Source organism: Drosophila takahashii, chromosome 3R, assembly GCF_030179915.1.
Source record: "Drosophila takahashii strain IR98-3 E-12201 chromosome 3R, DtakHiC1v2, whole genome shotgun sequence".
NCBI classification, from domain to species: Eukaryota; Metazoa; Arthropoda; class Insecta; order Diptera; family Drosophilidae; genus Drosophila; species Drosophila takahashii.
The window spans coordinates 12,278,626-12,291,129 of record NC_091681.1 but is presented as its reverse complement, the minus strand read 5'-3'; the positions used below and the strand labels follow the sequence as shown (position 1 = coordinate 12,291,129).

Here is a 12,504-nt window from a genome sequence, read left to right as displayed (position 1 = left end):
CTTGTTGAGTTTCCTGCTTTTTTTTCGTAAACAATTTTTACGTAAAAAAAAACTTTTAAAAAAATATTAAATACAAGTACTTAAGAGTAAACGTTACCATTTTTATTACCAAATATTTAAAAAATACAAGTGTCTCTTCTTATTTAAAAAATGTATAAGCTATAAGGCCACTGTCTTAAAATTTTATTTAGGCAAAGTCGTAGACAATGTTAAAGCTTCAATTTAAGTATAATTCGATTGTTAATATATGTTTCTAAAAATAAATCTTTTAAAATGAACTAAGCCAGAATACTTTAAATTCTTTTAGATTCTCTTAATATTGAGTGTCGTTGCAGTTACTTATAATATTTTATATTCCTGAGGTATGGCGCTGCAACATAAAGATAACGAAAGTAAAAGCTAGACGCACAAAATAGCATATGTGAGTAAGAAAATAATATCCATTAGTTTATAGGACAATGTACAATCCGTCGATGAGATTACGTCTGAGGTACTTGTTCCTGTCTATGAGTTGGAGTTCCAGCCATAAGTGATCGTTGGGCGATCAGTGGAGCTGCCACCAATCACTGGGGCAGTAGCATTGTGAGGTAGCGAAAGAACAGGAACGGATTGCAGGTAAGGGGAATCCGATTCCTCAGTTGGTGGTGGTGGAGCCGATGGCATGGCAAAGTTGGTGTACATCGGGTAGCGCGGAATAAAGTCGTCCGTGCGATTGTGCTCGTCCACATCGGTGTCGATGAACTTTTCGCCGAAATTGGTAGCCTCCTCGAAAGTTGGTGGTTCTATGAGATAGATACAGAAATAAATGTAACATACTAATTAAATATTTTAAAATTTTACTTACTGCACTTGTCGTAGCTGGGGGGCAGATCTGCGGCAGCTCCCGCCGGAGTATTGGGTGTTTCGGGTATCCATTCTGCGGCATGCGAAGGATTCTCTGCGCTCTGAATCAATGGAATAGTACCAATCACAATGGGGACCTCGAAGTCCGAATCCACGTGGCATTCTCCGGTACTGATTGTCAGAATCACTTGATAGTTAACCGATATGATGCCATCGATGCGTGAGGAGGGCGGCACCGCCGGAATAGCCAGTGTGCCTTCGATTATCCTCTTCGTGAGCCGCAGCACCCGCTCCTGCTGGCAACTCTTATGCAGAGTGTAGTCCTTCTCACGTATTTTATGATGTGGGGTTTGGGCCTGGAACTTGTAGATCTGCTTCAGCTTCACTTCGATGCCGTCCAGGTCATAGCCACTTGATTGATTGTCGATTTCCAGGGTGAAGCGAATCTTCTGGCCAGGAGCGTAGCCGCCGAAGGGTATTGTAAGGGTCGAGAGAACCGGACCCGAGCTGCAGGGCCAACAGCAGAAGTGTTTGATGTCCTCGCGCACTAGGGGCATCTGTGGAACAAGATTACATTTGTTTGATTACATTTCAAATTTCGCAAATAAATATTTACATTCAATCCTTGCATTTTTAATTTATAGTCAAATTTTTTGTTACGTTTTTAAAATTTTAGCATTTTTAAGTCAGGGCGGTCGGCAGAGTTAAAGTGGATTGAATCATTTTGTTGACTAATACATTAAATACAATGTTTTGTTATTTTATTAGTTTACTATACTTAATTTTTTATATGAAAAAAACAGGGAACAAAACCCTTTAAATTGCCAAAAAATTTAGCTTAGCTTCATTGACATAAATAACGCGAAAATAGGTACACTTAACATTTAGATTGCAGTCTGAAAATAGAAGCTCAACGGTATGTACGTTGCTGATTTCAAATGAATATCATCGGGAATATAATTGAACACCTAATCTTGATCTCTTGGTCTATTTTTGAAATCGTTTGGACTCACCAGCAATTGAGGACTCATGTTGAGGTTGTAGGTCTGCAGCACCGTCAGCGGCTGCTTGTAGACGTTATTGAAGCGCCACTGTCGATCGATGTGAACGGAGACCTCGTAGCAGATCTTCCCGTACTGCCCAACCACTGAGGAGGGGCATTCCAGAGGCAAGGGGATGCAGAAGTTGTAGGTGTGCGTTCCAGCTGGAAGATTTCCGGACCCGAAAACACAGGTCCGGGTGTTTAAGTACGTTTGCGTGCCCCGGAAATACTCCGTGTAGTGCTCCGTCTTTCCGTTTCGGGACCTTGTTTTGCTCTCGGTCCACCGAACCTTGGCCTCGCCCTCGAAAAGAATGTACACCTCTGGAAATAGAGCGGGATTATTCAATACAATTGCATATTTTCACATATCTTATTATAATAACGACAGGGAGTCGTCAACAAAGTACTTATCAAGTTGCAAAAAATATACTATGTGGAAACCACAAGATATTCTAAGTGTTCTATTTTGAAGCAAAGTAGCTTATTCAATATACATACACATACATACGAATCGAGTTTATCACTATCTACAGTTGTTGGATGAATCGATTGGCCACAGTGGAATAAGCGAATAATAATGCATGTGAAGTGGATTAGAACCATTAAGCATACAGTTTACCCACTGTATCAAATACTTGTTGCTCTCTTATCTCTGCATTTTTTGTGTATATACAAAATGTTCTTTCGCTAAAGCTTTCAAGTTTGCGTTGGAATTGTCAATTTTAAAAACAAAATATATGGGACCACATATGTATCGTTGATGATTGCGTGTTGTATTAGGGGGCGAGCTGAGCTCATCAGGGCACAGCTAAAATTTTAATTAGTTAAATATGAAATAATGCTTTTCAGCATATGAAAGCCATATAAATGATTGCTGGATAATCGTTCTTACATAATTTGTGGAACACTTTGTGCTACTATCTGGTTTTATTTACTGCATTCTATAAAACCGGCTTGTTATTATAATGTTATCTCAGGTACTATAAGAGCGATAAGGAGAAAGTTCTGCATCTTTAGATTTATAGTTATAACAACTTACCGTTTACCGTCTTTTCGGATGTTGTTGTCAGAACGGCCCGTCCATTGATCGTTTCTCCACTATAGTAAATTGGTTCGGGGCGATCAAACTCAAAGATGCAGTTTGATGGCATTTTGAAGTAGTTTTTGGTAAAAAAAACTGCGCTATAATATGTGGGTACCGGTAATTGAACCGAAAAGGTCTAAAATTCTATTTTATCACGACGCGAGGCAAGTAAATTGTTTAGCACCAGACAAGCGTCGCTCCCGAAGTGAGATATAATATGAGAATCGCCGGTATGCGAGAGCTCTTGTCTAGACTATTTGTGACATCATCACTTTCTGAGAGCAAAAGCTTATTTGTTAGAGAGCAAAAACAAAAGAGCGAGCTTTAAGGCCTGCGCTCCGCGAAAACTATTTTGGAGAACTTAATATTTTTCCCCATGTTTATAGTTTTTTGTTGTTACACCCAAATTCGCCTGTTGCTACGAATAACAAAAACAAAATCAGAAATTGTAAACAAAAACAGATGTGTTCTCTGAAAGCTCCATCAGCTTTTGGATCTATGGCTAAAGTAAAGTATTTCTCATTTGTTGATCCCCAATTTTAAGGAATACTCAAATTTAAGTGCATCTAAGTATATACTTTCTGTGGATATTTGCAAAAACATTATAACCGTTACTTGTCGAGTATATATATTCTTGATCAGAATCACCTGCCGAGTCGATATAGCCATGTCCGTCTGTCAGTATGAACGCTGAGATCTTGTAAACTACAAAAGCAAGAATGTTGGGATTACCCACATATATTCTTGAGCTTCCTACACAGCGCAAGCTTGTTTCAGCCGAACGCCACGCCCCCTCTAACGCCCACAATCGCCCTAAAACGAATTTAATAGATGTCCACACCTTTAAAGATTTCGGAAAAGAACAAATGCAGTTTTATTGTGTTTTACAATACCTATCCCTCGCACTCCCTTAAGCCGAGTGACGGGTATCTGATAGTCGGGGCACACAACTATAGCCTTTTCTCTTGTTTTTGGTACTGTCTTTCTTCGAAACCTTAACTGATCTTATGAGAATCTGTCAAGTTATATTTTATTTCTTTCTACATCGTTCAACGTCAAACTATGACAATAAAAAAACTTTAAAATATTGTATTTTAATATCAGCAAATGACTTTTATAGTAATCACAAAATCATGAGTTCTTCCTTGATATGTAAAAAATATATATGAATATTAGTTTACAGCTTCGCCATTTTGATTTTAAGAACCATTAAAAAATTGTATTCTCCAAATTGACAAAATTTATTTATCAGAATAAATTATGAATTAGAGTTAAGGTCCTACTAAGGCTCTATTAAGGCTATCAGAAGAATATTCGCTTATCAATAAGGCAGTGACATTTTAAAGTAGTAACAGGATTACAGAAGAGCGGAACTCGGCCCCTCTGTATTTGATGGTGGGGTCGATCCAAAATTTGTGTACATCGGGTAACTTGGTATAAAGCCATCATTGCGGTTCTCTGCGTCCTCATCGATGTCGATAAAGGTTTTGCCAACAATAACCGCTTCTTCAAAGGTTGGTGGGCCTGTGGAATTTATAATTTAATATCATTTAATATCATCGACTCAAGATAATGGTAATGATAGTGGTAGATCGATTTATATAATTACTTACTATAATTGTCGTAGCTGGGCGGCAGATCTTCCGTTTGGGCATTCAACTCTGCCACATACGTGGGATCTTCTGCGCTCTGGATTAATGGAATGGTGCCTATAACAATCGGCAAATATAAATCCGGATGTGTTTGGCAATCGTCCAAGTCGACTGTCAGGTGCGCTTCGTAGCTCACCGATATGATGTCATTATTGTTGCGGGAGGAGGGCGGTACTGGAGGAATAGTTAGCGTGCCTTCGATTATCCTCTTTGAGAGCCTCAGAACCTTGGCTTTTTGGTAACTTTCTGCCACGAAATGCTCTACTTTATATGAATAATGTTTGGGATCGTTTGCCTTCAGTTTGAAGATCTGATTCAGTCGCATCTTCATGCCGACCAGATCACGGCGACTCGATTGGTTGTCGACTTCCAACTTGAAGGGGATCTTCTGGCCGGGTGCGTAGCCTCCAAAGGGTATTGTAAGGGTCAACAAAACCGAACCCGACACGCAGCGCCAACAGCAGAAGTCCTGGATATCCTCTTGTATTAAGGGAATCTGGATAATAAGTAATTTACTATTTACGTACATTTTCGATTATTTATGTAAGGCTTTGAACTCACCAGAAGTTCGGGTCTCATGTTGAGATTGCTCGGTTGCAGGACCGTCAGTGGTTTCTTAAATTTGTGGATGTTGTGTGCACCGACCTTCAAGATGCATAGTTTGATCTCGTACCAGATTTTTCCAAACTCCGTCACCACCGACGTGGGACAGTCCGATGGCACGGAAATATCAAAGGAAACGGTGTGGGTGCCGGCTGGCAGCGTTCTGGATTGTATGACATTGGTCTGGGTATCGACGAATATCTGCCTGCCCCGGAATACCACATGTGCTGACTCTCCCTTGTCACAAGCGCGAAATCGCACCTTGCCTTCACCAACGAAAAGTATAAAAATCTCTTTGAAAATAGAAAAAAGCAAGGAAAAACGAAAATCGTTATATTAGGCACTTGTAGAAATCTAAGTCACATAAATTAATGGCAATTTTTATAATCCGGTAATATTACAGTTTTTATTAAGCCGATTTCTTATTATCACAGAGTGGTAAGATATCAGTTGGTTCTTCTAAATTTTAGTTTGATTTAGACTAGATCTCACGGTAGAAACTTAGAGTTGACTTCGTTGTAAGTAGAGCCCGGCCTTTTATTCTTTCTCCCGCGAAGTATATGGGATCGTTGCGATCGAGCTCAAAAGAGCAGCGCATTTCTGTCTACTTTTGGTCAAGAAAATGTTTCTTTATTTTTGGTTCAATTAACTTCAATCCAAATTTTTGTCTATGTCGACACGCGGTCAAAAATATTAACCAGCACGAATCAAGCTTTGGCTGAAACTGAGAAATAAAATTAAATTCAAATTGGGGGAGCGAAAGTTTCTGTTTGAAAAGAGTGACAGCATAAGAGAGAGAGAGAGAGAGAGAGAGAGAGAGCTTTTGGGGCCTTGATAGTTTCGTTATTTGTTTGTAAACAAAAATGTGCTGTATTATGCGTGGATCCACGGGGTGATTTGGGTAATATTTCACAATTTGGTGGGTAATAGGAATTGAATGTATTCTTAAAGTATCCAACAAAAAATTGTTCTGATATTACCCCCACAACCAAATCCTGGATCCGCCACTGGTTGTATTGCTAGTGAAAGTCCACGGCTAGGCAAGCTACAAGTCGAAATATTAATCCTGATTTCCTACTATGATTTTAAGAAAAACTTCATTTTTACTCTACTTTGTTGAGAAATACCACGCACCATAAACTTAGAAAAGAACAACTAAAATGTTCTAAAATTTGAAAAATACGGAATGTAGAGTGCCTTTTTTTTTATCAGATTCCATTAACTCTATTAACCAAAAACCATAATAAAGTAGTTTTTTAAATTATTGTAATAATCATAGCACAAATTTTTTGTTCAAGTATTGAGTAACTGAAAATAATGATAGCACTAAAATTTTGTTCAATGCCTCCAAAGACTTGACTTTGTCTGTCTGGGCTATATTCGCAATTTATCGCATATCACCCAGGAGACACTTTTATATTCTTGTTTGTTTATTTACCAATTCGTGGGCATATGTAGACATACATATAAATATTTTGGTTAGTACACTGGCGAACCGAAAAAGAAATAAATACTGCCGAGATAAGATATAGTCGTGATTTTGCGCGATAAAAACCCTCAGATCTGTACGGGTGACTCCACAGGTTGTTTTTCCTGACGTTGCTTTGACTGTCCAGGATCGGCGGGTCGTCTGCGCCGGCGGCGCCGTTTCTTCTGCGGAGGATTTGGTGGCGGAGACTGGAAGGTGTCCACATCAAAGACCGGGTACCGCGGTGTAAACCGGGAGGATTCGCTTACGGTGTTCGCGTCCGTGTCCGCAATATCAGTGCTCATGAACATGGCCTGCTCGTATGTAGGGGGAGCTAAAGTGGGAGAAATAAAAAAATAAATAATAATAATAATAAATGATAATAAATATTTAAGAAATAAATATTAATACCAGAAAATAAAATCAAGACAAAAAAGATGTATAAAATATTTTTGGAAAAATATAAATCTAAGCTAAATATTAATTGTACATTTAGAATAAACTGCTATACTCTACCAAATAAGAACCGACAAACATCCAGTAAGCCTTCCGTTCATTAAATAACTATATTGATATTTTTAAAAACATAGCTGTTTACTAAGTTTGTGTATCAGCTAGTATTTAATTGTACCTAATAATTTTATAATGAACTGTAAGTAATTTGTTGACATGCCGTATAGTCTTTATCAAAGTGTTTCTCTTCAGAAATGAAACTAATTCGCATAAGTTTTCCCTTTACTTACGTAAATCTGGGACAAAATCGTCCGTGGCCTCCAGCTCATCGTCTCCGTCCTCGGGCAACTCGAAGTCCTCGAGATCCTCGCTCATCTCGTAGCCGGAGTTGCTGACCCCGCTGGGCGACATCTGAGCCAGTTCCATGGCCCTTGTGGAGGTGCAGGGCAAATCGGCGGGCAATGGGCTTCCAGCGGCAAAGGCGTTGGTTGGCAGGAAGTCCGGTCCGGAAGCCGCAGTGGCCAGCGGAACGTTGCCAATGGTAATGGGTATGATGACCCGCGGATTGGCCATCAGCCAGTTCATCACGGCCACCACACGAACTTCGTAGGACACTCGCACCACTTTGCTCAAATGTTCGCAGGTCGGAGCCGTGGCCGGAATCCTCAGGGATTCCGTGTAGGTCCTCTGTCCGTGATGAGCCACCGGTCCACACTCTCGCTTCACCAGCATTATCTTCTCAGATGTCGTTCGCAGCGACGGCTGGTCCGCCGTGTAAGTTGCCCGCAGGTGCAGCATGATCAGCAGCTTGCGGCAATCGGAACTCGACTCATTGCGCACCTGGGCGTGGACCAGCATAAACTGACCGGGGACATAGCCCTGCTGCTGCAGGGTGACCTTCAGCTCCACCGGTTTCGTGTGCATCAGGCAGAAGTACTCCACGGCCTCGTTGCTCGCCGGTTCCCGGAGCATCTTGTTCTCCTGGTTCAAATCGAGGAGCTTCAGCACTGTGAAGCCCACGTTGTGAGTGCGATTGGAGGCGCCCGGCTTGAGGAAGGTGACCTTGGCCAGGTACCGGATATGCCCGTAGGCGCCCTCGAAGGACGAGGGGCAGTGGCTCGGAATGGGGCAGGCGAACGTGTAGGTGTACGTCCCGGCGTCCATGTTGAAGTTGCTGCCCTGCTCGGAGCCCATCAGGTAAGTGGTGGAGGCTATGTAGTCCTCCCGTCCGCTGTACTGGTGCTTCGATCGCTTCTTGGGATTCTGAATGGCCACCGCCTTACCATGTCTGCGGAGTCGCCACTGTGCCTGCGCGTAGCCACTGATCTGCAGTTTGATTCCTGAAAATTAAGATATATTACAATGGTTCCTAATCTATGTATTATAAAGGAAAGTGTTTTAAATGGTTTACGTGTATAAATTTGGGTTAGGAGAGTACGAAAATAAAAATGTTGTAAAAAATACAATGGGTTCGTAAAAATGTTAAGTTTGTTTATCTTTTTGCAACCAAGATTATAATTGTGTTTGACTTAAAACTGGGTTGCCTATCAAGGTGGGTATAATATTATGATAAGATAAACCCCCAAACCGGAAGCCGTTACTAACTTTTCAAAGGAAAATGAATAAATCAGACCTAAATGCATTTAATGTTTAATGGGTGTGATAATATTCTATATTATCTATTTTTGCTTCGACAGACTATGAAGCAAATTTTCAAGTTATTTCGCTTATTATATCAAATGGTTACGATTCACTTTTATGCCTTTTACATTCCAAAATAATATACAAATAATACACGATATCAAGTACTGTCAATGCCGAGCCAAACAAAAAATAAACATGAGTAAGTCCGCCGGTATTTCCTCGAAACAAAACTAAATCACTTGGGTAGATCCCCAGCCATAAGTAACAAAATTATCACTGCCTAGGCTCCGGGAATCATCAATTATCGCACATTTGGAGTGTCCGCATGGTTATCACTTAATTACCCGTTTCAATGGTTTGTTGAAACTTTTGCTTTTGCCAAACCTGACATTATCCGATGCGATAAGATACGCTGCGCCAGATAAGCGAAAGCCCCTCGACTAGTTAATGATACATTCCTAGTGGGATCCTAGTTGGGCCTACGTACCTCGCAGTTTCTTGGTCTTGTTCAGATTGACAATCACCTTGCCGGTTATCACCTGGCCGGTGAAGTAGGTGCCGTGTTCATTCTGGTCGAACGTTATCATGCAGTTCTTTGACATGATGGCGAAACAGTACCGCACTTATCCCACTCCAGAGCTATTAATTTTGCGAACGGTCCTTACGCGCTCGCCGCCAAAAGTGAACTGAGGCTAACTGTATGGTTAACAGGGCCTAGACTCTCTTACCCAATATTTGCTGTTGGCCGGCTTTATCTTATCGCCTTAACTCTCTACAAAACCCACTGCATTGTTATACCCTTGTAGAGGGTATTATAATTTCAGTCAGATGTTTGCAACGCAGTGAAGGAGACGTTTCCGACCACATAAAGTATATATATTCTTGATCAGCACCAATAGCCGAGTCTATCTAGCCATGTCCGTCTGTCCGTCTGTCCGTCTGTCCGTCTGTCCGTCTGTCCGTTTCTATGCGAACTAGTCTCTCAGTTTTAAAGCTATCGCGATGAAACTTTCCCGAAGGTCTTCTTTCTATTGCAGGTAGTACATATGTCGGAGCCAGCCGGATCGGACCACTATATCTTAAGGCTCCCAATCAAATATAAGAAAATTCATTGTAACTTTGTAGGAAGTAGGCGTTTTGATTCTTGACTACTTAAAAACAAAATTGAAATAAATCGAAACGCTAAATCTGGAATCCCTGGAACTGCACCGAGTGAGTATTCTTTTATCTACAAGGGTATATAAGCTTCGGCTGGCCGAAGGTAGCTTCCTTTCTTGTTTTTCTTTCAGAGCGAGTGCAAAATCACGGATAGTTGGCAACGCGGGGAGTTGAGTGAAATAACTCCATAAATATATTAACAACTTCCATAAAAATTCAGTAGCTAAATGTCAAAGTACCCCTGGTTGTTACAACGCTCCATCACTGCTATCTCGACCTTGCTCCCTGCTCCCCCCATCGATCACTTCGCCCGGTTCAATTTCGTATATCTCCTATCGCTGTCACTTACATATGTAAATACTTCCCCTGGCAATGGTACAAATTTGTGTTTAAATACATAAATACCTATCGCATTGATAAGATAAAATAAAAATGTTGGCCAAATAAATGCTGCAAAAAATAAAATAAAAACAGACCCAGTGGACGACTTCAGTTCGCTGGGAGACACGACGCAGACAGGGCAAAACTTAACTAGCTCCGGGATTATCAGTGAAATCAATCCGAATAATGGTAATCTGTGAGATTGAGTTCTTCAATAATCCCCAGGGGATTTTCTATGCGGGCCAGCTGATTTCCGGACAGGTGGTAATCAAAACGGAGAAGGCGAAATCAGTTAAAGGTAAGAAGACGCTGATTCATTTCTATTTGTTATATCCACTCGAGGCAAAATTTATTGGGGGACAGACTTAATTGGCTTTGAAGTGCATGTGCTGCAAGTGCTAAAAATAGCTGGTAAATTGAAAACTTATCTTTACATTCAGCCGTGGTTCTCCAAATCAAAGGATATGCCGAAACCCATTGGACCGATACCGAATACGATCCGGAGGATCAGTCGAACGGAGAATCATTCAACGGACATGTGGACTACCTGGCCACAAGGGCTTATCTGCACGGATCTAGCTCCAGCATAGGTGTGTTCCAAGATGATAAATCATTGTAAATCAATAGATAAGTAAATCAAAGCTCCATTTCAGAGGTGCTTATTGAGCCCGGCACGAGCACATATAGATTCGCCTGTCAGTTGCCCATCACATGTCCATCTTCTTTCGAGGCGACACTCGGGCGGATACGTTATTTGGTGAACGTGAGGTTCGTGCGTCCGTGGAAACACGACCAGAACTTCAATCGATGTTTCACTGTACTCAAAGTGATGGACCTAAACTCCGCGAGCCTGATGTTGAGGGTAAGACTTCTCGGTCCACTGGGCGAAAGCGACCCTAATTATAGGTGTCTGTTTGGATTTGAATGCAAAGAAATACTTAAGTATAATTTTTACAATTATGAATAATTTGTAAATATTCTTAACGCCTTTTTTATAAGAATATCTATTTATTTTATATATTTCATACATTCCTGAAACTTCAGATACCCAGCCAAGTTGAGTCACAGCGCACTTTCTGCTGTTTTCCCTGTCGTTCGTCGCCCCTCAGTATGCGCCTCTCCCTGCCGCAGGGTGGCTTTGTGCCAGGACAGACTGTACCGGTGGAAGTAATGGTCTCCAACGAAAGCGGCGTGGCGGTGGAGGACATAACCGTGAAGCTTGCCATGGTGGTGATCTACTACAGTCAACCCCCCTGCGCGGAGACCAACAAGGATCGGTTCGTGATGGTCCAGAAAACTGGCGAGGGCGTGTCGTCGAAATGCCGCAAGCAGCTAACTTTTGATCTTACGGTCCCGGCAACTCCGCCCACATGCTTCAATCTGTGCAGCATCATTCAGATCGGCTATCAGGTGGAAGCAGAGGCCAGGGTCAAAGGTTGTCATGGAGGTCAGACGCTTCACATGCCCATAACCATTGGAAGCGTCCCATTGACGAAGCAACTGCAGAAAGAGCCAAAGATTTGGGGCGAGGACCCACTGCCCCAGCAATTGGATGCCACGGCATTAGTTTTGATTGCAAACGAAGCAGCTGGGGAACCTCTTGGCCCTCCAACTCCTTGGGCAGCAGATCCATCTGTTGGTGAGCTTGAAAACTTTTTTAAACCAAATAAAGAAACCCTACCAAAAATATTTCCCATTTAATTTTATTTTTATAATCAGATGAATAAAGAAGTTCTTTCCTTTTTACAGCTCCGCCGAATTATGTCGCAGCCAAACATATCTGTCCGGATCCACAAAAGTGCTCAAAGTCAAAAAGGAAGTCTCAGAAAATATCTGGTAAAGGGTCACAAGACAAGAAAAGGGAAGAAATTACGTTTACTCCGCTGTACGGCATCTTTGAACTGTCAAATCAAACCGACGAAATGATTCTGAGACCCAATCAAAAGAAGACTGATGGCGGATATGTCAATGAAGAAGTAGATAAGAGCACTTGGCTTTAAAAATAATTGAAATTGAATATACATATTTTTTAAATTATAAATAAAATATTCAAATAAATCATGAAATCACAAAGTTGAACTGATTTCCTTGTTGCCAAACGCGCACTGTGGGAACTTTTTGGAACCTGTGATAAAAACTTAGTTTTGCACTATCTTATCGAAGATATTGCCCAGAA

General features: G+C 41.2%; 4 protein-coding genes across 6 annotated transcripts; 1 reads left to right on the top strand and 3 right to left on the bottom strand.

Moving 5' to 3' along the window:
• Positions 1–124: 124 nt before the first annotated feature.
• On the bottom strand, positions 125–3,142 carry LOC108058583 (arrestin domain-containing protein 3-like). Its single transcript, XM_017143392.3, has 4 exons — positions 2,925–3,142; positions 1,857–2,206; positions 845–1,400; positions 125–782 (listed from the first exon to the last, which is right to left on the bottom strand). Exons 1-4 carry the CDS (start codon positions 3,034–3,036, stop codon positions 505–507), a joined length of 1,296 nt encoding a protein of 431 aa, XP_016998881.3. The 5' UTR covers positions 3,037–3,142; the 3' UTR covers positions 125–504.
• A 1,091-nt stretch (positions 3,143–4,233) lies between these two features.
• On the bottom strand, positions 4,234–5,931 carry LOC108058584 (arrestin domain-containing protein 3-like). 2 transcript variants are annotated; one of them, XR_011419114.1, is made up of 5 exons: positions 5,717–5,931; positions 5,183–5,517; positions 4,758–5,117; positions 4,583–4,678; positions 4,355–4,493 (listed from the first exon to the last, which is right to left on the bottom strand). XR_011419114.1 is itself a non-coding variant. In XM_070217040.1 (4 exons), the coding sequence occupies exons 1-4, from the start codon at positions 5,820–5,822 to the stop codon at positions 4,327–4,329; spliced, it is 1,143 nt and encodes a 380-aa protein (XP_070073141.1). In that variant the 5' UTR covers positions 5,823–5,931; the 3' UTR covers positions 4,234–4,326. The 2 variants fall into 2 exon arrangements, 1 of the variants encoding a protein (XP_070073141.1); XM_070217040.1 differs by having other exon boundaries at positions 4,234–4,493; positions 4,583–5,117.
• Positions 5,932–6,632: 701 nt separating this feature from the next.
• LOC108058593 (arrestin domain-containing protein 17) lies at positions 6,633–9,443 on the bottom strand. The gene is made up of 3 exons (XM_017143441.3): positions 9,277–9,443; positions 7,436–8,485; positions 6,633–7,026 (listed from the first exon to the last, which is right to left on the bottom strand). Exons 1-3 carry the CDS (start codon positions 9,389–9,391, stop codon positions 6,782–6,784), a joined length of 1,410 nt encoding a protein of 469 aa, XP_016998930.3. The 5' UTR covers positions 9,392–9,443; the 3' UTR covers positions 6,633–6,781.
• LOC108058578 (arrestin domain-containing protein 17) lies at positions 8,942–12,386 on the top strand. 2 transcript variants are annotated; one of them, XM_044396311.2, is made up of 6 exons: positions 8,942–8,988; positions 10,369–10,626; positions 10,769–10,918; positions 10,982–11,190; positions 11,373–11,967; positions 12,078–12,381. In XM_044396311.2, exons 2-6 carry the CDS (start codon positions 10,515–10,517, stop codon positions 12,326–12,328), a joined length of 1,317 nt encoding a protein of 438 aa, XP_044252246.2. In that variant the 5' UTR covers positions 8,942–8,988; positions 10,369–10,514; the 3' UTR covers positions 12,329–12,381. The 2 variants fall into 2 exon arrangements, with proteins under 2 accessions (XP_044252246.2, XP_070072257.1); XM_070216156.1 differs by lacking the exons at positions 8,942–8,988; positions 10,369–10,626; positions 10,769–10,918; positions 10,982–11,190 and adding an exon at positions 11,198–11,298 and having other exon boundaries at positions 12,078–12,386.
• Positions 12,387–12,504: the final 118 nt, after the last annotated feature.

What these genes read in the sequence shown, in the direction of transcription:
- LOC108058583 (XM_017143392.3), bottom strand. Translation starts at nt 3,036, where the DNA reads ATGCCATCAAACTGCATCTTTGAGTTTGATCGCCCCGAACCAATTTAC. An exon ending in ATCCGAAAAGACGGTAAACG is followed by an intron (nt 2,207 to 2,924) that starts GTAAGTTGTTAT and finishes CTCTATTTCCAG; the next exon opens with AGGTGTACATTCTTTTCGAG. An exon ending in ACATGAGTCCTCAATTGCTG is followed by an intron (nt 1,401 to 1,856) that starts GTGAGTCCAAAC and finishes CTTGTTCCACAG; the next exon opens with ATGCCCCTAGTGCGCGAGGA.
- LOC108058584 (XM_070217040.1), bottom strand. Translation starts at nt 5,822, where the DNA reads ATGCGCTGCTCTTTTGAGCTCGATCGCAACGATCCCATATACTTCGCG. An exon ending in ACATGAGACCCGAACTTCTG is followed by an intron (nt 5,118 to 5,182) that starts GTGAGTTCAAAG and finishes CTTATTATCCAG; the next exon opens with ATTCCCTTAATACAAGAGGA. An exon ending in GCCCAGCTACGACAATTATA is followed by an intron (nt 4,494 to 4,582) that starts GTAAGTAATTAT and finishes TAAATTCCACAG; the next exon opens with GCCCACCAACCTTTGAAGAA.
- LOC108058593 (XM_017143441.3), bottom strand. Translation starts at nt 9,391, where the DNA reads ATGTCAAAGAACTGCATGATAACGTTCGACCAGAATGAACACGGCACC. An exon ending in CAAGACCAAGAAACTGCGAG is followed by an intron (nt 8,486 to 9,276) that starts GTACGTAGGCCC and finishes CTTAATTTTCAG; the next exon opens with GAATCAAACTGCAGATCAGT. An exon ending in CGATTTTGTCCCAGATTTAC is followed by an intron (nt 7,027 to 7,435) that starts GTAAGTAAAGGG and finishes CTCCCACTTTAG; the next exon opens with CTCCCCCTACATACGAGCAG.
- LOC108058578 (XM_044396311.2), top strand. Translation starts at nt 10,515, where the DNA reads ATGGTAATCTGTGAGATTGAGTTCTTCAATAATCCCCAGGGGATTTTC. An exon ending in GAAGGCGAAATCAGTTAAAG is followed by an intron (nt 10,627 to 10,768) that starts GTAAGAAGACGC and finishes CTTTACATTCAG; the next exon opens with CCGTGGTTCTCCAAATCAAA. An exon ending in CCGCGAGCCTGATGTTGAGG is followed by an intron (nt 11,191 to 11,372) that starts GTAAGACTTCTC and finishes CTGAAACTTCAG; the next exon opens with ATACCCAGCCAAGTTGAGTC.